Genomic DNA, 26,427 nt, shown 5'->3' with positions numbered 1-26,427 from the left:
CACTTTGGGAGTGTGCTTCTACAGCGGCTGACTGCATCCCGGAGGGAGAAGAAAGGGATGCGTTCCTGAATATTATACAGGACGGTAAAGACGCTATGTGCGAATCCCTCCAGACGGGCATTGATTCGGCTGATAGTATCAGCAGAGCAATGGCGGCAAGTACATCAACCAGGAGATTCGCTTGGTTGAGAGTCTGGTTTTGCCCCAGATGTGCAAGCCAGGCTCTTGAATATGCCATTCGATGGCTCTTCTTTGTTCGGGAAAAAGGCGGATGACAGTTTAGAGAAACTGCAAACTTCAAAAGCAGCAGCAAAATCCCTAGGAGCTGCAATCCGTCAGACTCCTTTTCGCCCCACAGGAACCTCTGCGAGAGGCAAGTCCTTTCGCTTCTACTCCGCATTCGGAAGAGGTAGAGGACGACCGGCTCAAAGGGGACAAAGAAGAACTACCCGAGGTGGACGGGGTAGATATTCAAAAGCCGCAGCAACAGCAGGTGCCTCTTTACCATCGGCATCTGCATCAGCCGCCCCAAAACCACTCTGAGGACTTCCCTCACAGGACACCTGTAGGAGGCAGGTTGACTCAACATCTGGCGGTATGGCAGGCTATCACGTCAGATGCTTGGGCATTGGAAACAGTTGCCCAAGGTTACTGCCTGCCTTTCCTACGTATACCTCAGAGTCATCCACTGGGGATCAGCTCTCAGAAAGCTCCAGATCCGCTCCTCTTGCAGGAAATTTTGGACCTGCTAGAGAAAGGTGCCATAGAACCGGTACCTGTAGCGGAGAGGAACAAGGGCTGGTACTCCCCTTACTTTCTCATTCCAAAGAAAGACGGAGGACTGAGACCCATCTTGGACTTGCGAGAATTGAACAAATTCCTCAGAAAAGACAAATTCAAGATGGTCACTCTTTCTCAGATCCTCCAGGCCCTTCAGTTCCAGGACTGGTTGGTATCTCTGGACCTTCAGGACGCTTATTTCCATGTGCCTATCCATCTCAAACACAGGAAATACCTGAGGTTCGCAATTGGCAACTCTCACTATCAATTTCGAGTGCTGCCATTTGGGCTGACCTCCGCCCCGAGGGTCTTCACCAAGTTAATGTCGGTAGTGGCTGCAAGTCTAAGGAGGGGGGATTCACGTCTACCCCTACCTGGACGATTGGTTGATCGGGGCTGTTTCTCCGGAACAAGCTCAGATCCAGCTAAATCACGTGTGCCACTTCCTTCACAGACTGGGCTTCTCCCTCAATTTAAAGAAGTCACAAATGATACCATCGCAGAGACTCCAGTTCATAGGAGCGATCCTGGACACTTCCCTGTGAAAAGCCTCGCCACCAGAGGTGAGGGCTCAAGATATTCTACAGATGGTTACCAAGTTCCAACATGCCCAACGTCTCCCAGCCTTCGACTTTTTGAGGTTGCTAGGCCTCATGGCATCCTGCATTTTCCTAGTGCCAGAGGCTCGCCTGAGAATGAGATCCCTCCAGTGGGCACTGAGGACTCAGTGGTCACAATTCTCAGGGAGAATGACAGATCTTTTTCAGGTTCCCGGCAGGGTGGATCGAGACCTTCAGTGGTGGGCCTGTCAGGAGAACATTCTGAAAGGAGAACAGTTTTGGCAACCCTGGCCGGAGATAACAGTAGTCACGGATGCCTCACTCACGGGGTGGGGAGCCCACGCCAACGACTTGACCATCAGCGGTCGTTGGTCTCCATCGGAGTCCAGACTACATATCAACCTGTTAGAGCTGAGAGCCATCAGACTTGCGCTGAAGGCGTTCCTGCCAGTTGTACAAGGGAAGAACGTCCTGATAATGACGGACAACACGGTGGCCATGCATTACCTCAACAAAAGAGGAGGCGTAGGATCACTACCCCTGTGCAGAGAGGCGATGCAGCTCTGGTTTTGGGCAATCCAAGAAGGAATCTCTCTATCGGCAGTTCACCTAGCCGGAGAGAAGAACTTGACAGCGGACGCTCTGAGCAGGCAGAACACAGTATCCCACGAGTGGGAGCAAGCTCAGGAAGTCCTTCAAGAGATCTTCGCCCTTTGGGGAACCCCTCAGGTAGATCTGTTCGCCACCAGCCTAAACAGGAAATGCGACCGGTTCTGCTCAAGGGAATTTCCCCCGAGAGGAGCTCTGGGAGACGCGTTCATAGTGGACTGGGAGTTTCCGCTTCTGTACGCGTTCCCACCGGTCCCTGTCATTCCTCAAATGATCAGGAGGTTGAGATGATTCCGGAGAACCATGATCCTAATTGCCCCGGATTGGGCCAGGAGAACGTGGTACCCGGACCTTCTAGACTTGTCCATCTGCCCTCCAATTCGACTTCCACTCAGAGAGAACCTACTCTCACAGAAGGGAGGTCAGGTTCTCCATCAAGACATCAAAACCCTCAACCTTCACGCTTGGGTTCTGAAAGGCTGAGGTACAAGGATTGGGACCTCCCTGATGATGTTATGGAGGTGTTGCTTTCGGCAAGGAGGCCAGCAACAAAGTCTTTATACCGCTGCCGTTGGAACAGATTTTGCAGCTGGTGTAGAGAACAGAATATCGACCCTTTTTCATGTGGTACACCAATGGTTTTGTCCTTCCTACTACATTTGGCAAATTCAGGCCTTCAAGTTGGCACCATTAAGGGCTATCTCGCAGCGCTATCCATCTTTAAGCGTACTGCGGAAGAACCATCCTATTTCAAATTACCCTTGGTAATACAGTTTCTAAAGGGGTTAACCAATGTTTATCCCCCAAGACCATTCCAAATTCCCCTATGGGATTTAAACTTAGTACTAACTTTCCTGATGGGTACACCTTTCGAACCTCTCCATTCTTGCTCGTTAAGATTCCTTACCCTTAAAACTGTTTTATTAATAGCACTTACATCTGCTAGAAGGGTGAGCGAATTACAAGCTCTTTCTTGTAAACCCCCTCACACAATATTTCACAAAGACAAAGTTGTCCTGCAAGTGAAGCCTAATTTCCTCCCAAAGGTGGTTTCTGAATTCCATGTCACTCAGAAGATTACCCTACCATCTTTCTATCCTCCTCCTCACCCGGGGAAAGAGGAAGAGAGGTTACACAGGCTAGCCCCTAGGAGGGCTTTAAGTTTTTACATCAGTAGACTAGCCAGGATAAGACAGGCAGACCAGCTGTTTGTAGGTTACGCAGGTCACAAGCTGGGGTTACCAATAACTAAGCAGACCATTTCCAGATGGATCATTCTAGCCATTCTGGAATGTTATAAACTGGCAGGGAAAGAGCCCCCTCAAAACCTTAGGGCTCATTCGACCAGAGGTATTGCAGCTTCATCGGCCCTCAAAAGAGGCGTGCCGGTTAAGGACATATGTGCGGCCGCTACATGGTCGTCTGTCCATACCTTTACACGTTTTTACAATTTGGATTCCTCCTCCAGTCAAGAGACTAGGTTTGGAAGGGCTGTACTGCATTCTATTCATCAATAGAAGACAGGGTGAAGTCAGTACTCCCTCCTCCGATAATAGAATACTGCTATGGGAGCCTATCTAAGATGAGGAATACGTCGGAGGACACAATCCCTTCGAAGAACAAGTTACTTCTTACCTTGTAACGTTCTTTCGACGGGATGTTCCTCCGACATATTCCTCATCAACCCTCCCATCCATCCCCGCAGTTCTACTTCCCTTGTTGTTGCAGTTTACGCTCCTTCAGGGTGATTAGTTAGTCCAGAAAGTATTATTGTGGGCTACAAAACGGAACTGAGCAACGGACGCTGCGCTCGGCCTTTATAGGCAGGATGACGTCGATACGGCGGCTGTCAAGGGACATCGACTCGGAGGACGTCGACGCGCAGCGCCCTCTAGAGAAAATTTTTTCCGAGGCCAGCAGAGCTGGAAGGAGATATCTAAGATGAGGAATACGTCGGAGGAACATCCCGTCGAAAGAACGTTACAGGGTAAGAAGTAACTTGTTCTTCTCCCTAACACGGGTAGAGTTTCTGTATATTTTGTGTGGTAGGTTGGGGGCAAATGGGTTATAAGGAATTATGTTATTCATCCTAAGGGAATAGGTGAATGGGGAAGTGAGATTTGGTAAGGCAGCTTGGGAGTTCGGGAAATAATAATTAGAGGTACGTGTAGGAGAACTATGGGAGTATTTGAATATAACACCGGGACATTGGGATTCTAGGAGTGTTCGTTTCTAAGTGCAACAGGATTTGGGTTTCTAGGGGATTTTTTTATATTCTGAGAATCTGGGCAAGAGAGATTCATTGGGAGGAATGTAAGCAGATGTGGTACGGGCTACACAAGTTCCCTGGGTCCTGTCCTCCTCCTCTTCTTCCATGATAAAATACTGCATCTTCCCTGGGGTATTTCCCTGAACACAACCTCAAACTCCTCTACCCAGGTGATTCCCCCTCTCGTGTCCAACCCCAGGGTTGGTATCTCCGGGCACCAGCCCTTCCCTGATCACCTGAATAAGGGATTCTTATAGCCTAATTGGGAGAATACTCTCGGTTTTCCCACGACTGTGATTGTGTGAAAACGTGTTTGGGATCTTGGCCAGGGTACGACAACCAATTCCCAGTCCCCCCTGTATGTTTATTTTCCTTCTAGGTCTTCCTGATCGATGGTCATTACTTCTCCCCATCAAATGAGTTGAAAGCAATTGTGTAAGTAGGCTCAAACAGCAACAAAGTTATCTTAGAAACGCTCAAACACTGAGTGGACATATCAGTCGCTTCCCGATATGGCCATAGGTGCAGAGGAATCTGTCTGAAAAAAGCCCAAATGCACAGGGCTTTTCCGTAAAGTCAGCATATTTTTCTCTCCATGCTTGTGCACAATAGAAGCTGATAGGTGTTCAGTTTAGCTCTACCTGATCTCCATTTTATGTACATTTTTTTAGGATGCTGTAGTTCTAAATGAATTAATTTGAGTGTAATCTGTTTTAATTGGTTGTGTATTTTATATTTTTTGTATTGGATGCGATTCACAGAGATTGTATTGAACTAAACCGATTTCTAATATTAAGCCACAACCTGTTATGAGTAAAGTTTTCCTTTTATGGAATATTGTCTCTGCGTTCTACTTGTTCAAAATATGCTCTTAAAGACTTAAGTGCGTTCTCTCCTTGTAATCTGTGGCAGGTCTGTGTTCCATTTCAGGGCCAAGTGGGCTGCAGCCTGTAGTGAAGGCGGCACCAATCACTGTGCACGACACCGACAGTGAGGATGAGGAAGATCACACAGGCCCCTCTCAAACGAACAACAGCAACACCTCCGTCCACCACTGCTCAGACAACGAGGAAAGAAACAGACATGTGGCTGAGTTGAATACGCCATCGGGTGAGTATGTTGTGGCTTTTGGAACAAGTGGTTTCAATGAGTGTCCTGCTAGGACACGCACACTTCTCCAAGAGTCTAAAGCTGTAATTGAGTGTCAGCGAGTAATCACTATGATGCATCTTGTCATGAATTGTGCTAATGGGCGCCTTTGTAGAAACACTTTACCATTTTAAGGATTGTTTGCTTGGTACTTTCCCACATGGACAGCATCCCATTGTGGACATTCCATTGTTGGAGAAACATTTATAGGCAAGGTCACATTTTAATCCCAAAGACAAAAACCGACTTTGTCTTCTAGTCTGGTTTTACAGTTTTAAGTTTAGAATGAACTTGTTCCCTGTATTTTTACCAAATTAATATTGGTAATTTTAAATAGTTCACACCAAATACTGAATTTTGTCTCTGCATACAATCTGTTTTCTTTGTATATCTGAACTCAAAATTGTATTTCCGCTACTGTGTGTAAAAGACCAATGGGAAGCCACCAGTCACAGGATAACATGTTTGCAGTGATTTTTCTTTTTGCAGCTTTTGCATCTTCAATTCAGCCCCCAACATATCTGATGTTGCACTGACCTGGATTTTGGCAGCCAGTTCCTTTTTGATGTCAATCTCTTGTTTATCTCATTTTGGTTTGGGCGGGGAGGGCGCTCTGGTTAATTCTCTTGATTGCCAGTGCATCTGGACCCTATCCCCCTTTAAGCAGATGGTGCACTGCTTCTACTTCCCATAAGGGGACACATGTAGGGGAACCAGGTTTTCCCTTTCTTTTGGCTCTTTGGTCATGTCCCCATTGTTAGGTAAATATTTGGGGTAGTACGGTAGTACCTTTTGAGTGCACTACAACAACCTTAGCCTCCTGGCAATAGGGACCCAACCTTTGGTAGGAGTCTGAACTACACAGGTTGGTAGTGTGGCTGAGCAGCCATGCTTATCTGAAGAGGGGTCAATGTGAGCAGTATGGTAGTTACACACAGATTCACAGTGACAAGTATTCAAATAAACACTGATACTCAAGGTTTCTTGATAAAACAATTATTAATGTATTCATCAGTCAGTTAACAAAGCCTTCCTCAGAAGGCAGCAATATAAAAGCAACAATCAAATACCCTTCAGAAATGCACACTCTTAGGAGTCTTAGACTCAGTAAATACCCATTGGGGATGACACACAGACAGTTCCTGCACCCTCAGGTGACTTAAATACCTAGGTTGCTGTGGACATTAATATAGTACTGTTTGCATTCAGAGTAGGCAGATAAGAGTGTCAAAGAAAAGGGTTATTAGAATAAACAAGAGATCACAAATATTCTTTAAGTAGGCAAATACTTTTGGAGCCCCCAATGCATAATAAGTAACCCCTTCCTGGAAGGATAGGTGCAACACAATAGCAGAGGAGGGAAGAGGCATTAAGGGAACCAGGTGTCATGATTCCTACCCCTCATGTCCCCAGCCCTCCAAGATGTCAGGCTGGAGCCAGGCCACGATCACCTACATGGCCCTCAAGGGCCTCTCCATCCCTACAAAAACCCACTTGGAGTCAGACTTGGCGCTTGTGGCACCAGACTCACTCACTCCCATAGGATAACATTGGGGATTGGACTTGTAGTGCTTTGATGGGGACAAGATGGATGCCCCCACATATTTCGGTTCCCAGAACTGCATGTGCAGTCTAGTCTTTTGGGTGTGGTTCAGCCAAGACACCTGGGATACGCAGACTATTTAAGCCACGCCCAGGCTGAGAAACATGCTTTGTGTTTTCTGCACCTGCAGCGTGACACTCACCGTGTTCGGATCGGTCTCCAGTAGGCTTGCATCTTTCTTCTGCGCTCAGCTCCTGCAAGAACAAGAACACCGTTAGGAACAGCCTTACCTTGCAGCACTTCTGCCCATCATTCATCGCTTCTTCTGTTCTGCGGGCATCTTCGGCGGTGTCATTCCCTTCCCGGCACGCCGCTTCCTAAGGAAAAGGGAAAAGAACAGAAAAAAGGCATTAGTAAGCATTCAGCAAATATTCCCTTATTCTTAAAGACTGTACGAGCTTCAAACGCTTACCTGAATCCCAGCCGCTCTGGGGGAACTCTGTCTCCGGAACTTCTCATCCATCTGCAAGAGGGAAAAGACACTCCAGGTTAGCGTGGAAATATCTAGAGGCGCTGCATACCGCGCTTACTCACCGCATTTCTTCTTCATAACAGGCATCCACGCTGAAAACGTTGAGGCACCTAAAATACACAGAAGAAGAACTCAGTTCAATACAAATACGAAAGGGTCGCATCGCGCTCTCGCTCACCTTCAGCGCCACTCATCTCGGCAGCACGACACCATCCCCGGACGCTGGCCATCATCTAAGGAAGGAAAGGAACGAAGTTAGAGAACTGTTCAAAAGACTCATTATACTTACCTATCGGTCTCTTGCCAGTGAAGTAAGTAGGCAGCAACGAGCCCGCATCAATCAATGCGCCCCTGCGCTGAAAGCAGGACGGAGAGCACAGTTTCCAAGAGAACAAGGTGAGCTGTGGATCAAAGGGAAGGGTTGGACACTGGGGAAGAAGGGGTTCAAGCACACAGAGACCATAGGGATTTAAACTCTACCAATCCTGCGTTTCAGGCCCAGTCTCCAGTTGAGTAGACTCCAGGGAAAGGTTTGAGGTCGTAAAAGGTCAGAACAGGCTGAGTGACGTCCCCGTGGATACCAGGTGAGTGTTACACCAGACTAAGCCAATGTCAATGGGCATAAGTCTATGTGGACTGAAGCACTTCTTGAAGGTGAGTAAAAGTTCTTTGCACAATGCTTGTAGAAGTATTTGGTGAAAAAGATAAATCAAATGTAAGGCCACAAGCCGTTAGACTTGTGCCGTTAAAGAGAAAGCAAATCTACGAAAGAGAGGGAAGTTCTCTGACTTTACAGTACCTTTAGGTTGAAGAAAAGATGCAGCAGATGCCCTCTGTTCCTGTGCAGCTCTGCAGATCCTGTTGTTCCTGGGCCTCAGTCGTGGGGACAAGAGGGAGGACTTCTGGGGACTCCTGCACCACAACGGGAAGGTCACCGACGGCAACCGGCAAACTTCAAACAAGTGGCACTTCTGTGTTTCAGCCTCTCGCGTCTACCGCAAATATCACCACTGCGGTTCCTGGCTGTCGATAATAGATTTCCTTGCTTCTGGGGTCCAGCACTCTGTTTAGGTGGCTCAGGCTCAGTCAGTCCTGCTTCCTGGGAGTCCGGAGGATCTTCCTGGAGCTCTAGGCCAGCTTAGAAAGCAACGCACACGAACTGGTGTTCTTCTCCCTGGCTATTCAGTTCCAGCAACGACTGCAATGGAAATTCAACCAGCTCTGAGAGGATGTTCAGGTGGTTTACTTAGGAGTTGATTGGTCCCACCAAATCAAGGGGAGAAGTCGTCCTTTGCCGGGCTTCTCTGTCTTGGCGAATTTGGAGCTTCAGCACAGCAGCAGCACTTCACTGGGCAAACCAAGTTCCAGGTGTTTCCAGCAGGTGTCCTCTTCGAGTTCTTCTTCGTATTCCATCGTCCATTGGTCGACTCTGCTTTCCAGCCCAACAGCCTCGCCTTTTTATTCAGGTTTCTCCCATTCATTCCAGCTAGCTCTGTCATCCAGCAGGGTGGCTGTCCTTGCCAGACAGATAGCCGGCCAATCACCTGAGAATGCATTCTTGTCTCCTAGGAGACTAAGCACAGGGAGTTTCGGGCACCTCCCTCACTTCCTGCCCCCACCAGACATACTGGCGCCAGAGGCGGCTTTCACTCGTGAAGCCCGCCAAAGACAAAACAAAGAGACCAAATCTGGTTTGGCGCAGAGTGAATCTCAAGAAGGACCGAAACAACAAGAAATGGCGAAAAAAGAAGACCCGGGTCATTTTGACAAAAATGGCACCCATGGGTGCTTTACTGTAGCTGCGAACGCAGCCTGTGGTGAAGACACGACACGTTAGTAAAAATGAACAACTGCCACCAGCCATTAATTATGTAAAGGGGTAACATAAAAAATGTGACATGAGAAGCTAGACAAAGGGGCTACTAAGTAATCCCTCCATCACCCTATTGTAAGATAGTGTGTGCTCGGTCTAGAAAGTTAAAATGTAAGTAAAGTCAATTTCACTTTACTGCTCTTGGAAACAGTAGAAATCTGAAATACTTCCCTGTGCCACTGCACTGGAAGGTGCTTTGTGCCACAATGCAAAAAGATGCCTATGGAGTTTGTCAGACTCCAAAAACCAACAGAAAACAGAGTTAATCATAGAAAAATACACGAGTGTGGGAAAAAGGTCACTCTCTCTAGGTTCAAAATTAAAAGTCCTAGAGTCCAGCAAAAGTGCTGGGGGCCTCGTAAGGTAGAGTGGAATTGGCACATTTCTGAGAATCCTCCCGAACGCCCATTCCTGGGATTGGATTTCTATACTCTCGTCCGGTGGACAGATGTGTAGGAGGCCAACCTAGTTTAGTGACGGGGACAAATCTGGGAGCTGTAGCCAGACCAGTTCAAGGTAGCAAGGCAAGTGGTTAAGGCCAAGTCACAGGAAGGGTGAGTCTGGTAAGGTGCCCTCATTGAGTGTACACAGTGAAAAGTCAAGAACATACTTAGACAGACAGTTATAAATATACGTATTTATTTATGGCCATATACCACTATGAAAAATGACTACTACCATGTGATAGATCACACAAACTAATAGATGATACATAAATAAAATCACTGGAGTAGGGCAAAATAAATAACAAATCCCTTCAAAGGAAGGTAAGTATTAGTATAAAGCACTACCGGTCCACAAAGATACACTAACTTTAAAAGTTCATCCGTAAGATGTATGGGGCCTTGCGCCCAAACGTTCAGCAAAATTCCACACAGTTTTGTGAGATGAGAATCAGTTAGTGGTGGGCTTTTGTGGTCCAATGAAAAGTTCCAAGGGGTAGAGGACAAGCTGTTCTAGTGAAAAAATGCTTCTCACTTTTGGAATCCTTGCGCGAGCAAGCAATTTCAATGGCAAACTGTTGGGAAACATTTCAAAGGTGAACAAACTTTTAAAAGGGAGATGTAGGGTTCAGGTAAGTACTGTTACATCTAACCCCCCCCCCCCCCCAGCACTCTGATTCTTCTTAGGTCTTGGCAGGTCTTCAGAAGAGGGTCCAAGGATCACTTTTCCAACAGTCGACTCCGGCGCTTCCTACGCAGGGGTTGCAGGTTCAAACACTTCTCTCGTCGATGACAAATTGCTGGTGCAAGATCTTCGGGATGGAGAATAACTCGATCGAGGGCCCCTCTCGGTACAGGACTGGCTAAATGAAAGCGGTTTTGGATGATAGCCACCAATGCACAGCGATACAACTGTCTTGGGCGGTCTTCGCTTCCGATCTGTTGTCCCCTTGATGCTGTAACCTTGAAAATGTGGCAGAGACAAACTCCTGTTGCATAAGCTGTCGATCCCCAATGTTCCCAGCCTCAACGTGGAACAGCGATGTCTTCAGCGCAGTAGCCCAAACTCAGAGCTGGCCAGCCACTGGAGGATCCAGGGGCACTAGAGATGGCTCTTCTTCGCTTGACTCCCAGCTGACGTCAAGGTTGATTGTTCCCACCACCCCAAGGGCTGGAGCTCCTTCGCAGGACTTCTGGAGATCACTAGCTAGACGGGGCTCTCCAGAGACAGCAGCAGAAGTTGTTCGCCAGGCCTGCATTGTAAGATGCATTGTACAATGATAAAGAGTTATCAAAAGGGGCAACTAAATAACAAAACTAAGGGAAACAATGTTTCTGAGTTCTGACAGCCTGAAGGACATGTTGGATTCCCAATGACACATGAGCAAATGCTAGTGTAGTGAAGATGAAGGTTTCACTTCACTGTAAAAGATTCACGTCAGATTCAAAAATAAAATCAACATTTATGGGGTTGCATAGATATGTAGGAAAAGGTGCTATAAAGAGAAATCTTTCCTAACACACACATTGAATGAAACCCAGCTACGCTGGTGGCAGTGGTACCTGTAATTGACACTTTTTGATGCACTCTTGTGCACGTTTTACTTTTGTTTTCTTTTTAACTGCAAAGCTATTTTTGGCTTCAATCACTAGCTCATCCCACTAGTTTTAGGGGAGCTGCTTAGTCCCTAATATTGCTAATGCAGGGTGAGTTTTTCCCATTAGTATTTTCTGGTGTTTTTGCTTTGCACCACACACCACCCATTTTCTTTGCGTCTGGCAACATTTCTAATGCCTTTTTGGTGTGCCTATGTCACACTGGTGGCAGTGGACAGTGTTGTTTTACTTCTTTTTCCAGTGTACTACCATGCCCCATCTCTATTACTGTGCTTATGCCAATTTCAGTACTACATGTTCAAAATGGCTGCTCCTCACATTTTACAACATTTCCTTTGGCCGTCTTTTTAGAAGCTTCGAAACAAGGGCTCTGGTTTCCTAGTCAGTGCTTTGTGTGAATGGAACTGGTATTGGCACTGTCAAACCAATCCAGATTTTTTCTAGGAGGATATGTTGCTGGACAGAGTGGGTTAGCTGCCTGTCCATGATGATTAGCCAGCCACCACCTTTTTGAAAAATGCGTATTTTTCCGATTAGTCAGCCAGGGCATACCCAAGCCCAGATTTTGGATCCGAGGATCTCGAGACATTCTATTGCACCCTTTTGTACACTACCATGCTCAAAATGGCTGACCATGTTTAAACCCACCATTCACACTATTATTTTGCCTGCTTCCTCCCATTGTAGGTAGAAATACCCCTACGCGGGTTTTCCTCTTTGTGGACTCTGGCCAGAGCCTGAGAAGTAGCTTTTGTGTGCATGAAACTGGTTTTGGCTGGTCAAGGGGCTGTAGATGGCCCCAATACACAAACCTTGGGTGAAGCCAGGACTGTACCTGAGCTGGCTGTCCATAATTGGGAAGCCACCAGAGTTTGAATGTTGCAGGTTCCTGACCCGTGTGCTGCCCCCCCACCCTCCGCACCTCCCAAACCCAGGACTTTGTATATCAGGAGAGGAAATGGATAAAGTCCATCATGCCAACAACTGTATCTATCTCAAGGCAAAGCTCTGCGCTTTCTTTGACTGGGGAGACCTTCCACTGCGCCTCCCTACCTTGCACTTGTGGGCCCACAAAGTTTTAGCCCTGCAATGCCATGGTCCTTCTCCTGGAGCTCTAAAGAGTTGTGGGCCTGTACTTGGCATCCACCATCCAAAGAGGGGACTCTTGTTGCCTGGATCTCACGCAGCTTAGCGCTGTGAAACCTGCCTCACATCTTCCCCAGAGTCCATGGGTATTGCTCTTCTTCCTCTGCTCTCGATCTAGAAGAGGACCTCTGCTGCAACCCGGACCCTGAGTCGCTTTGCCTGTAACCCGTGTGTGAGGATCACCTCAACTCCCCATCTTGTCTGAGGAGTCTTGTGGGTTGAACATTGTTGGAGACTTATAAGCAGAGTCTTAGTCATGCCAGGGCCCTAAAAAATACTTAGGTTGCTGGCAGAGAGCTGAACTACTAGACCCAGCTGACCTACTTGTCAGAAAAATACTCTGCACCTGTGACCACTGCTAAATTGGATTTCCAAATGTAGCCTTGGGTGAGGATTTTGGGAGGCTACCGCATTATAATGAACAGGGAAGACACTGAGAGGTTAGCCATACCCAATCAAGGTAAGGTAGCAGAGTGGCAAGGTTTGGACTCGGGAAGGGTGAAGAGTGGTCTAGGGCTACAATGAGGCCACACAGAGCAAAACCAATAATTCCAGTTAAATGGGCAAGTATAAAAAAAGAAATCCTAGTTTATTAGGCCTTTAACATACACACTGAGCAAGAAATCGTTTAGTAAAACATTGGCATGTATATATATATATTTCTGAGGCTTGTGGAATCTGCTTAGATCACATGCTGTACATAGGCTGACATCTAGTGGAAGCTGCGGAGTATTGCAGTTTGTTTTTCGAAACTCGAAAATGGGCGTCGACACAGGGCGTGCCAGTAATACGATCGCTAGTGTGACGTCCACTGTACCCATGATCCCTCACGCGTGTAGGACCCTCAGATTGTTTTTTTCCGCAATACTTGTGGGAAGCATTGTGCGGAGTTCCCTGGCTTTCAGCCATTTTGCAAAAAATTAATATTAATTTCCCTGTTCTTTCACTCCCACGTTTATACACCGAAGATAGATGCTGGTCCGAAGAACAACCAACCGTCGAGACTGCACGACAGACTTTGGGCCTCGGAAGGCCTCTGGCCACGGCCGGCCCTTGGAAGGCCTCTGGTCTCGGCCGGGCCTCGGAAGGCCTCTGGCCTCAGCGCTGCAAGTAGGGAGAGTGGAAACATACTCAACACTCATTATTCCCTAAATACACTAGCCTGTTGCCTTAAGGTGACATATGGAGAGTACTCCATTTAAATTTTGCCCCAAGTGCAACCGCAAGTAGCCTTGGGTTGACAAACACGCCACCTGTAATCTCTGCTTGCCGAGGGACCACCCCGAAGTGAACTGCAGAGCGTGCAAGCTTTTTAAAACAAAAACACTCAAGGACCGCTCCACTAAGCGTTGGGACCACCACGCCAGGCAGCTCGAGGCCATGAAAGCGGTGGGTGCCTTCAGTGATGGCAGCGACACCGCCCTTTCGGACAGCAAGGGCACAGGGGTGTCAACACCCAAGCTCTAGTCCCCAACCTCGGAGGATTGTCCGGCAGGGCAGTTATGGGGAACACACCCAGCGGCACGAGTGCTACCCAAACTACATCTACACCTAAACATACTAAGTCCGCCGAAACTCGACACACGTGTCGAGTTCTCGGAAGAAAGAGGAACCTAGAGAGCGGTCCACGGAATCAGTGTCCTCTGGGCGTTCCAGGTTGAGATCGCCGCACGACACATGGCAACCGTCCACAGTTGCCAAGAGTACCTCGCTCCCCAAAGTCACAGAGGTACGTTCGCCAGAAGACAAATCAGACCTCCACCCCCAAGCCGCACACCAGATGTCGGCTCCGGCAGCCCGTTCGGCGGCTTCCTCTGAGTCCCGACGTGCACACTCGAAAGAGAAAGACAGTACCCCCGAATCTCAACGCCAGGCGTCCAAAGATTCAGTAAAGACCAAACCATCAGGGAAACACTCTTCCACTCATGGGAAAGGGGACAAACAGCAGAAAGAGCCATCACACTCAACTTTTGCACCCTGGCACACAAGAACAAACGCAGGTCATCAGATAGGGACAAATCTAAGACCCCTGTCCCAGTCACTACACCCAGGCTCATCCCACCCACTCCTCAGGATATTGTCATGGTGCATGCTCCCAAAACCCCGAAACTGGTGAGCCCATCCCTTACTTTGGCTTCCTTGGGCACTTCCCAGGCCCCAGCTAGGCTCACCTGGACTCAGTCCTGGTGCCGCTGGCGCCAGACTCATGGTAGGTGCTAAATACATGGGCCATATACTTGGCTCTGAGAGGCTGAGCCATTCAGTGCAGGGTGTGGCTTGGGACTACTTTACCTGGAGACAGGATACGGTTAAGAGGGACTATTTTCCTGGGACTACTTGCAAGGCTATTTAAACCGCACCCTGCAAACTGAACACGCTTCGCGTTATTCTGCACTCCTGCAGCATAACGCTCACCGTGTCAGCTCAGCTCTTGCTTCCCTTCTGCCACGCCCGTCCAGAGTCATCTTTCCATCGTCACCTGAGAAAAGAGAAGAACAGGAGTTAGAAACGCATTGAAGGCCTTACCTGCAGAACATCCTGATCTCGCCTTCTGCTTACCCACGGACCGTTGCATCTGTAGAAGAGCAGAACTGAAGGTACCCTCTCGGGTAGTTACTCACCTGAAATCCATCGAGCAGTTCTTCATTCCAGCATCGCGCCGCGGCTCTTCCATCTTCTTCCTGGAACTGTGCGGCACCTGCCGAACAGAACAGACAAAGCAGGTTTGTTGCACACAGCAAGGAAAGCTAAATACAGCAAACATTTAGCGCACCCCGCACAACGCTATACTAACCAGCTGGAATCCTGCTCATCATCATCAGGAGAGTCACCCATCATCCAAAAGCTGCACCTGAAAGACAAGAACGAACATTAGATATCTCGAGCAGAAGGACTTAAGGCAGCTATTTCAAGGAGTTATTGGAATAGAGACTTACCTGCTTACTCCGGCCTTCCCACTTCAGCAAACTCCATAGGATCAGTGAAGTAACTACATCCTGGAAAGACTGTGAAACTGCGCCCCTGCCAGAGTGTGCAGGACGGAGAGCTCGCCCATTAAAAAACGGAGCCAGAGGAAGAGAAGGGAAAATCAAAACCAGCTCCATTCAATTGGCTAAAATCTTCTTTCGACTTGCAGACGAACATCTCCTGAAACAAGAACGAAAGGAAGACGCGCGCAAACACACTCAGTTAAGCAGTGCAACACCAGTGCAGACATCCTTCGAACACGGGCACGCCCCCGTGGAGACCAGGTGAGCGTGACAGATATGGGACTAGAAGAGGAACCTCAACAGGAGGTTGTCATCCCCAGTTCCAAAGAATGGAACATTGAGGACATAGACAGGGTGATGAGGAGAATGTCTTCCTTAGCCAATTTTTTATGAAAAAAACTCACAGCATTTTCTTAGCTATAACCCTGACAATTCTACTCCTTCAGGATCCAAGGACCCTCTGCCTCCTAAGAGATCTCGGTTTGATACTCCAGCTCAGGGCCTGACTTCAGACCCTTACTACATCCAGCCTTACCAACAGTATCAGGATGACCCAGAAATACACATGCTGGACGACCAAACGGGTCGAGTATTATGGAGATGACGAGGACCAGGATGATGATGAGGAGGACGAGGAAGAAGTCTACAATATGGACTCTCCGGTTCGCAAGGAACCCCAAGTTACTGACTCACCAATAGATAACCAGCCCCTTCTAAATGAGGTCTTGGCTAAAGCTGCAGAGCACTTCTACATAGACACTCAGGGGGAGCAGGAAGAGAGGGACTTGCAGAGGAGCTAGTTGGGGACAAAAAAAAACATTGCTCAAGCCATTCCTATTCTCAAGTCAATCCAGCGAAGAATTGATCCTTCCCTTCTCACTCCTAATCTCACTAGGGCATAAATCCGAGAATTGAGAAGTTGTTCAGGGCCGCCCAGTCAGACCCTCTTTACATAAGGGGTCAACTTAAGCCTGACTCATTGGTGATCACAAACACGAGAAAAAGAGCGGGGACACCTCTATCTTCATCTGAGGCTCCCCCAGAAAAAGAGAGCAAGAAAATGTATGGGTTAGTGAGGAAGGTGGCCTCCACTTCCGCTTACCAGGCAAGAATCGCCAATACCAGCATTCTGCTGGCAAGCTAGAATTGCCACAAGTGGGAGCAGGTAGCTGCTCTCATTGACTCCGCTCCAGAACCACTAAAGGGCCAGCTAGCCCACATCGCGTCGGAGGGTAGAGACGTGTCCGGTTGCATCATGAAGACTACCTTTGACGCCGCAGATAATGCAGGCCGGCTCATAGCAGAGAGCACTGTCATTAAGAGGCACGCTTGGCTAAGACAGTCAGGGTTTAAACCCGAGACACAGGCTACTCTTATTGACGTGCCGGTGGAACCGAATGTCTTGTTTGTCAAAGCAGTAGAGGATGCACTCAAAACTGCCAAAGACGAGTACGATACTCTGAAGTCCCTGGGGCAATTGACAAATAAGCCCGCCAATCAAAGAGGGAATAGTAATTTTCGTCGCTCACGCGGCCAAAATTCCCAGAGGGCCTCCAATTACGCACAGGGACAGGGTACATCGTGGGGTGGCAACCAACAGACTACACAAAGTTACGGCAGAGGTAATTAATGGAGCTGTGGTAGAGGAAGAGGCAGCCCAGGCAGAGGCGGTACGCTTCCCGCAAAACAGTGACGTTCCGCTCAGGGTCCCTTCCCACACATCCCCAGTAGGGGGGCACATTTCCAACTTCACCCAAGCATGGGAAGGGATCAAATGGGACAGATGGGTCCTGTCCACAGTGTCTTCAGGATACTGCATTGAGCTACTGAAGCGCCCCACGCAACCACCCTCCACGTCAAAAGATACATTCCCTGGACCACCAAAAGATCCTCCTCGAGGAAATCGTCAATCTTCTCGCAAAGGATGCGATAGAACTCGTCCCGGGCAACCAGGTAAACAAGGGTATTTATTCAACTTACTTTCTTGTGCCAAAAAACAATTTAACAATGCGGCCAATATTAGACTTACGCCCTGCAAACAAGTATGTCAAGCCCTAAAAATTCTGCATGACTACTCTCCAAGAGGTAATCCCACTCCAGAAAGAGGGGACTACATGGCAACATTGGACATGAAAGATGCCTAGTTTCATATTTCCATGTTCCCAGCGCACAGAAGATTCTTGCGCTTCTAGGTGGACATTCGACAGTCAGCTCTACCAGTTCAAGGTGCTGCCCTTCGGTATAGCCTCGGCTCCAAGGGTATTCACCAAGGTGGTGGCGGCGGCACACCTACGCAGGGAGGCAATCCCAGTGTTACCCTTACCTGGACGACTGTCTCATCACAGAGGCAACCCCAGTAATTTGCAGATCCAACATCCAAAGAACGATCGACCTCTTCGAATTGGGTTTCTCTCAACGAGAAAAAATTGAGCCTGGTGCCAAGCACCTCCAAACAGTTCCTAGGAGCTGTCCTAAACGCTCAAGAGGGGTTGGTCTTTCCATTAGAGGAAAGAATTCGAAATATACTACTGCAAATTCCTCAATATCAGTCCGGTCGCCAGATAAGGGTGCGCAAAGCAATGCATTTGCTAGGCATGATGGTGTCCTGTATTTACCTGGTCCCCCACGCGCGCCTGCGACCCATGCAAGAATGGTTGGCGAAACAGTGGGCTCAGGCAAGTGGTCAGTGGGACGATCTGGTGGTTGTTTCGTCAACACTTGTACAAAGTCTTCACTGGTGGACAAGCGAGTACCTGTCAAAGGGGAAAATCTTTTACGATCTGGAAATTCAAGCTGTAGTCACTACAGACTCGTCCCTGTCGGGGTGGGGAGCTCACATCCTTCACCACAAAGCTCAGGGTCTCTGGTCTCACACAGTGGCCAAGAATCACATCAATCTGCTAGAGCTTCTGGCAGTCTTCAGAGCGCTTCGAGCATTCGAACCCCACCTGTTGAACCTGTCGGTACATATCTTAACAGACAGTATGACAGCGATGTTTTACATAAACAGGGAGGGACTCGTTCCCTAATCTGTCCAGGCTTGCCCAGAGAATTTGGACATGGGCACTCAGATGGAACATGTCATCTCAACATGTTCCAGGGGATCTTAATTCACTAGCAGACGCTTTAAGCAGAGATCCCCTCACAGAAGAACACTAATGGTGTCTACACAGAGAAGTCGTAGAAGACATCTTCTCACAGTGGGGTTTCCCCACTATAGACCTATTCGCCACAAGCGAAAACAGGCAATGCCCAGGATTCGCATCCACGTTCTCCTAGCCAGACTCCAAGGGGAACGCCCTATGGATGAACTGGTCAGGGATGTTTGCCTATGCTTTTCCACCAACCCCTCTCATGAGGAAGGTGGTCAACAAGGTGCACAGGGAATCGATGACGCTCATCCTAGTTGCTCCCATGTGGGCAAGGCAACCGTGGTTCCCACACCTACACAGACTAGCAGTGTGCGAACCCATCAGACTCCCATGCTGGCACAACCTACTATCCCAGCACCAAGGTCAAACAGCGCATCCTCAACCCAGCTCAATGAACTTGGCAGCGTGGCTCCAGAAGTCATAGAGTTTGGACATCTCAATTTACCACAGAGTTGCATGGACATCCTAAAGGAATCTAGGAAACCAAACACGAGGCACTGTTATTTTGATAAATGGAAAAGATTTGTTATCTGGTGCCAGAATAAGCAAATCAACCCAGTTGATTGCACTCCTTCCACTATTGTTACATACAGCTTCACCACACAGCTCAGGGTCCCTGGTCTCACTCAGTGGCCAAGAACCACATCAACCTGCTAGAGCTTCTGGCAGTATTCAGAGCGCTTCAGGCATTCGAGCCCCACCTACTAAACCTGTCGGTGCAAATCCAGACGGACAGCACAACAGCCATGTTCTACCTGAACAAGCAAGGAGGGACTCGCTCGCCAAATCTGTCCAAGCTTGCCCAGAAAATCTGGATATGGGCACTCAGACGGAACATCTTCCTGTCATCACAACATGTTCCAGGGGAGCTCAATTCCCTAGCGGATGCTCTGAGCAGAGACTCCCTCCCAGAGGAACACGAATGGGTTCTACACAGAGAGGTCGTAGAAGATATCTTCTCTCAGTGGGGTTTCTCCACTATAGACTTATTCGCCACAAGCAAAAACAGACAATGCCCAGGATTTGCATCCAGGTTCCCCCAACCAGACTCCCAGGGGAACGCCCTGTGGATGAACTGGTATGGGATGTTTGCATACGCTTTTTCACCAACTCCTCATCAGGAAAGTCGTGAACAAGATGAACAGAGAGTCGATGACGCTCGTCCTAGTTGCTCCCATGTGGGCAAGACAACCGTGGTTCCCACACCTACGCAGGATGGCGGTGTCCGAGCCCATCAAACTTCTAGCCTGGTACAACCTACTGTGTCAGCACCAAGGTCAAACAGTGCACCAGCAACCCAACTCAATGAACCTGGCAGCATGGCTCCTGAGGTCATAGAGTTTGGACATCTCAATTTACCACAGAGGTGTATGGACATCCTAAAGGAATCTAGGAAACCAAACACAAGGCACTGTTACTTTGACAAGTGGAAGAGGTTCGTTATCTGGTGCCAGAGTAGACAAATCAACCCGGTTGATTGCACTCCTTCCACTATTGTTACATACATGCTCCACCTGCTAGATGCAGGATTGGTTTTTAACTCACTGAAAGTACACCTGGCAGCCCTGTCGGCTTACACCACTTCCCATAGTAAGGTTTTGTGGTGGAAAGTACCAGTAGTTAAAGCCTTCATGGAAGGAGTAAAGAGACTTCACCCTCCTATTTCAAACCCACCACCAGGGTGGGACCTTAATGTGGTGCTAGCCAAGCTCATGGGCCCCCCTTTCGAACCCATGCATAAAAGCAGTCTCAAACACCTGACTTATAAAACGGCCTTCTTAGTAGCTATTACTTCTATAAGGGTCAGTGAAATTCAGGCTCTGTCACTGTCCATAAAGACAAACTGGTTTTACGCACACACCCTAGGTTCTCGCCTAAATTTATATCAAAATTCCACGTAAACCAGTCCATCGAGCTTCCGGCTTTCTTCCAGAACCCGCAAAGCTCGGCTGAGGTGAAACTACACACCCTAGATGTGCGTAGGGCGGTCCTCTACTATGTAAATAAAACCAGACCGCTAAGAAAGACAGATCAACTGTTTGTCTCCGTAGCTACACTTATTTGCTCATGACCCTTCTCACATACCACCTCCTTCTTCAGGTACTGCTCGCTAATCTATGCACAGCATGTGATCTAAGCAGATTCCACAAGCCTCAGAAGGGATAAATTACTCACCGTAATCGTATTTCTGATGCTTGTATCTGCTTAGATTCACATGCGACCCACCCTTCCTCCCCTCTGAGAGAAGGCGCCTGATTGCTTGTAGTCTTACCTTTCTGTCTACCTGCTTGGATTATCTGTACTCACGCTACTCCTCATGCTACCTCATGTCAGAAAAAATACAATCTGAGGATCCTAGACGCGTGAGGGATCTTGGGTACAGTGGACGTCACACTAGGGATAGTATTACTGGCATGCCCTGTGTCGACGCCCATTTTCGAGTTTCGAAAAACAAACTGTAATACTCTGCAGCTTCCACTAGATGTCGGCCTATGCACAGCATGTGAATCTAAGCAGATACAAGCATCAGAAATACGATTACGGTGAGTAATGTATCCCATATTATTCCCCCCCCCCTTAGCAGAAATCGAATAGCATTTGAGTCAATAACTAGTGAAACACAGGTAAGCAATTGTATGTATTATAAATATAAATAACTCTTTAGAGTAACCACAGAACAGCTTCTCTAGCTCTTATAAAGTCCAACCCTAATTTGGTTTGGGGCCTTATGCCCAAAAATCACCAGGTCCAACCTAGGTACCTTTCAGGTAGGTTTATAAAGAGATTTGCAGTGTCAGTGTGTTTCTTTATTAATAGGAGTTTTTTTTTAAAAGCTAAGGAAAGTAGAAGCACTCCATTCCAGATTTCCTCATGCAGGCCTGTGGGCACAAAGCTGCCTTTTTTCTCCTGCCTTGCCTGATCTGCTCGAGGGACGCCTCAGTCCACTCACCAGGTAAGTCCATTGGGCTTAAATTGCTTTCCTTGATGCCTTTCTACACTAAGATGGCCGCCGTCATTCCCAGCTTGACTGGCCTCGTGTTGTGGTAAACGGAGCCCGCCCCATGCATTCTACGATTGGCTGGTCCACCTTTTATTAATTGCATACTTTCTACTAAGCCAACCCGAAGAGCCGGCTGGTGAAGCCGGCCCCCTGCCTAAGGCCCATGCACAAGACCTCTGTGCACAAGACCGCTGTGCCGCCAACCCCTGTTCCCTTGCTGCCTGTTAGGGAGATTTATCATTTTTATGCTTTATCCCCTCTCCGAGTGAGACCCCCAGTAATTTTTGCTGGACTTTTGGACCTTTTCCAGAACTATTGTGTAATTTTTGTACCGCTATCTATGTCCATAGCCCCTGTAGTGAACAATAGGGGCAGCCAAGTAGCAACTTTTTCACCATTACTAGCATGGTTGTTCTTTGTTAAACCTTCTACCATTCTGAGAGGGAGAGGCCTGTGTGTGTGTTTTGCCTTTGGCAGGAACCCTTGGGTTCCCGAGTGCAGGCAGGAAGTGGGGGAGGTGTATTCACCCTCCTGTCCTTTGTCTGCCAGAGTGCCTGAATAGAACCAGCTCCAACTGGGGGTCTGCATGTCCTGATTGGACAGCCAAACGCCCCTTTCTGTAAATTGCTCAGAGTGGTTGCAGAGGAGTGTGTGCTGTAACTGTATAAAGGGTGAGGCTTCTTGAGTGAAAAGCAAGTCGACCACTGGAAGTTGAAGTAACCAAAGATAAAGATGACCAGAGATGCCTACAGGCCCTTTGTAACACTGTGGAGCGACCACTGCTATCCTGACCCTGTTTTCTGTGCGACAGAGGAGCTCCGAAGAGGTATGCTCCTTCACTTTGGCTGGTGGGAACAAACAAGCCCTAAGACAAACTTTGATTTGAGCCATCTCCCGAGGTCCTGTGAGTTTCCAGAGCTGTGGAATCCCAATACCAGGAGACCTGCTGCCCATTTCGAGTGCATCGCCGTGGAAAGGCCTAATCGGTCCAAATCTTTGCTCGGCCCTCAAGTTCACTGCAGAGATCTGATCCAATTTGCTCAAACCCCATCATAAGAGTGCGGGACTGCATCAAGTGAAAAAGATTGACCGGGCGAATCACGTCCTTTGTTGATGCTGCAGAAAAGGCGCCAAAACCGCAGAGTGACCAGAGAAGTTGCTGAAAGTCGTGCCACAGATCCTCCCTTGAGACTGCTGCTGAGAGATCCCGTTCATTTTCCTACCCTAGTCATCAGACCAAGGAATCCGGAGTTCGGGTCCAGAGCTGCAACATCGCGGAGCATCCACCACAAACCTTTTCTTATAACCTAAGGTACTGTGTGGGTGCGGGGGGTATTGATTCCCTGATTCCAGAAAGTCGCTCCAGAGCATTGGGGTGCACATAGAGACCCCTAGCAACTTTGCTGGATTTTGAGGACTTGATTTTTTTTTACCTGGAAAGAGTGTGAGCCTTTTTTCCCACTCTTGTGTGTTTTGATGTGTGTTTTACCCTTGTGTTCTTTGAATATGGAGTTTTAGACCACTCCATAGGCTTCATCTTTTCATGTGTATTACACAGCACCTTCAGTGAAGTGACACAGGGATGTCTTTTAGACTTCCCAAAGGTTTAAATACCTTCTCTGGGGTGAACTACTGTTCGCCAATGAATGTAAAGTGAAATTGACTTTACTAGTCTTTCCAAATTCCTAGACCCATCACACCATCTTACAATGGAGTGCTGGAGGGGTTACATAGTATCCCCTGTGTCTAAATATTCATGTAGCAGTCAAATGCTACCGTTTCCTATTGAAAAGGCTGGTGGCAGTGGTTTTACAATGAACTACCATGATTTTTCACGACCGCGAACACCGGTAGCTAAAAATCACGGGAGCCATGTTTTTCAAAATGGCGCCTTAAGCCCCTTTGTTAAAACAGGACCCGGTCTTCTTTTTTCGCAGTTTCTTTTTGGAAAGGTCCTTCTAGTGTTTGTCTGTGCGGCCCAAACCAGGTTTGGTCCCTTTGTTCGTTGAATACATGTCTGTTATGTCCATTATCTGTAGTCAAAATTGCTTTATCTTACTTTTAGCTTCTTTACAGATAAAAAGCAACTAATTTCCAGTATGCATAGATATTGCAGCTGATTAAATGTACAAATTTCTAATTTGTGCCTCAACATTTGTAATTGTAACTACTGCTGTTCTTGTTTCAGGTGTAAGTGGTAAAGGAAAAGCCCCGTTGCGGAGGAGGTGCAACTCCAATCATGTGGAACCCAGAAAGCAGTCTGTGCCAGCAGAAGGCAGTAGCTGTGAGAAGGGCTGCCAGGTAACGAGTGAACAGATCAAGGCAGACATGAAAGCAGCAAGCGACACGCCAGAGAGAACCCGAAACAAGGATGCTGGGACTATGGTAGAAACTGCAAATTCCTCCTTTGCAACATCACCAAGCCTGGACTCAGCAAGGACTCAAAATAGTACCCCTGTGAGTTCAGGTCCAGCCATTCAGAGCTGTAGCTGTTCAAGGGGCAGGACAGAAGGCCTTAGTGCACGAACCGATAGATCTCAAGAAGGTTGCACGTTGTGCAACAGCTGCTCCCGTAGCCGGTCTCGAGAGCCAGCAAGGAGGACTAGTGGGTTTGCAGATACTGAAAGGCCACCAAATGGAATCTGCCCTTCCAATGGCCTTGAGCCATCAAACAGGACCTCAAATCACTTCAGGACACATGATGAAGCAGATGGTGAGAGAACTAGGGCCGGTGTATGCCAGCCAACTGCAGAGACTGGCTACATGATTACTCCATCGAGGGGATGCAGGAGGGACTGCAGTGAGAACTCTCACAGACCGCTGACCCGAGCCCAGAGTCGGTTGGCACCTATCTCACTGATGTCCGATTTAGGTGAGAGATCCCTATTACACATTAGACAGTAGGTATGTTGCAGGACACCAGGTCCACTTGCATTTTTTTTTAATCTGTGTCGCACCATCATCTGCAATTAGGATAATCTCATGAGGAAATGATGATCAACATGTTATGTGGTGTGTGATGTAGGTATGCAAAAACCATAGAGACCCACTGAAATCTGACAATTCGATTAGTGAACTCAGTTTGTGTGTGCTCCTGGAGAAGATTGGTCATGGCATACCTTCTAACATCATACTCTGTTTACAACCCTCATTTATTTTCTAAGTATTTGTCCACTTGACTGATTTTCTCGATTTGTTTAATGGTGTAAGACTAGACAAAATCCATTGTACTTTTGTGGTAAAGAGCATGCATTGAATGTGTATGTGTTCATCTCTGACCTGTGATATTTAGTAGGATTGTGTGTGTTTTGAAGGGTCCCATATCAGTACTCAGCATGCGGAGTAGGATTTATACCACGAACTGCCATTTACATGGTCTCCAGACCACATATGGAGTAAAATCTATAGACAAGTATGACTGTTGATCGAAGTAATTTGGACAGTAGTGGCTACACCGTTCAAACAATAACAATGGTTCCTGCTCTCTTCAAATGCTGGCAAACTCACCATTCACCTTCCTTGTTACTCGTGTCCTGTCTTCTCTACTGCATACTCTTGGGTTATCTGCACCGCTTCGAATGAGGAAAAGGCTTTGCCCAGAAATGATTTTGCTGCACAGTATAATTCAAGCAGGGGGTGTAGCTCTGACCCCTCATGTACTTTGCCTACCAGTCCTAGTCTTCACTCCGACAGAGCCTGATGCTAGCAGCTTGTCCTCCTTGGTGCACTCTGTTTCTTTTTCCCTTCACATTTCTGACAAAGCATTAGCCTCTGAGTCTCCACCAGAAGACACTTTGGTGCCCTCTTCATCAGCTTGCAAACCACAAATATGTTCAGGTTTCAAATTCAGGTTTTATTTTGCACCCATATAATTGCATACAATCCTGAAGTCCCATTGCATTCCGTTCATTCTAATGGGGTATCACCCCTGGCAAGGGGGCGGGACAAGAGCACGTTTCCTCCTCCATTGGTACTCCCACAATCATTCTGTACACTCCCAAACACCAGTCCTTTTCTAGTAGTCCCATGGACATGTTCTTCCTTTTTGTTGATCACCAGCAACTACGCTCCCTCATTCATTGGATGAATGTTTTTCATCACCGGCACAAATGCTCTGTGCCTGGGGCCTAAGCACTCGAGAGATCCATGCTATATCTGTGAAAATCTTACTTTGTTTTTTTTCTGGCGCAACATAGAGGTTGGAACAACCTCTCCCAGTTTCCTCTTTTTGGTGATCTTGAGTCATCTGTTAATGGAAAGAGGTGGGTAAAACGTGTTTCACACAAGCACCTCAGGGATTCACTGTATGCAAGCAATTGAACTGAGATTGGCTCTTAATCATGCCTCCCTCTTAGGTGAACAGTAGCCCACTGCAGGCGTTTACATTCGGGGAATTCCACAGCCTAACACCAGCAACTGACCCAAGGTACTGCAGAGATGAGCGAACATTGGTCCCGAGTACCATGCTATTTGACCTGATGTGAAGAAATTGTTGCTCCATCAGGGCATTTTTAAAACTTTTCTTTTCTACTTTTAATTTTGATGCTTCACCAGGAGCATTTTCACTGGATTTCCATTGTGCTATGCATTGGGGTGAAAATGTGTGTTGACATATACATGCATTACAGTGTTCACAAATATTATTTGCGAATGTGCCTCTGCAAATAAGTGACACAAAGATTTAAGATAAGAATGGCTGTATTTTGTGTTGGAACTATCTTCTGCAAATATTCCCTACACAGTTCGTAAGTGCTGTGACTTTG

The 26,427-nt window shown here is 47.7% G+C and overlaps 1 protein-coding gene across 5 annotated transcripts in view; it reads left to right on the top strand.

The window, feature by feature from the left end:
• The window catches only part of FBXO38 (F-box protein 38), a 1,054,306-nt gene that overhangs the window by 665,914 nt on the left and 361,965 nt on the right, over positions 1-26,427 (top strand). For 4 of the 5 annotated variants that reach the window (XM_069651425.1, XM_069651424.1, XM_069651427.1 and 1 more), the window contains exons 14-15: positions 5,131-5,328; positions 23,853-24,536. In XM_069651425.1, coding sequence (XP_069507526.1) covers positions 5,131-5,328; positions 23,853-24,536 — 882 coding nt within the window. The remainder of the gene's footprint in view (positions 1-5,130; positions 5,329-23,852; positions 24,537-26,427) is intronic. The other variant, XM_069651428.1, reaches the window with a different exon arrangement.

Source organism: Ambystoma mexicanum, chromosome 3p (genome assembly GCF_040938575.1).
Source record: "Ambystoma mexicanum isolate Mex_15411 chromosome 3p, UKY_AmexF1_1, whole genome shotgun sequence".
Taxonomy (NCBI): Eukaryota; Metazoa; Chordata; class Amphibia; order Caudata; family Ambystomatidae; genus Ambystoma; species Ambystoma mexicanum.
This window is presented reverse-complemented; position numbering and strand designations above follow the sequence as displayed.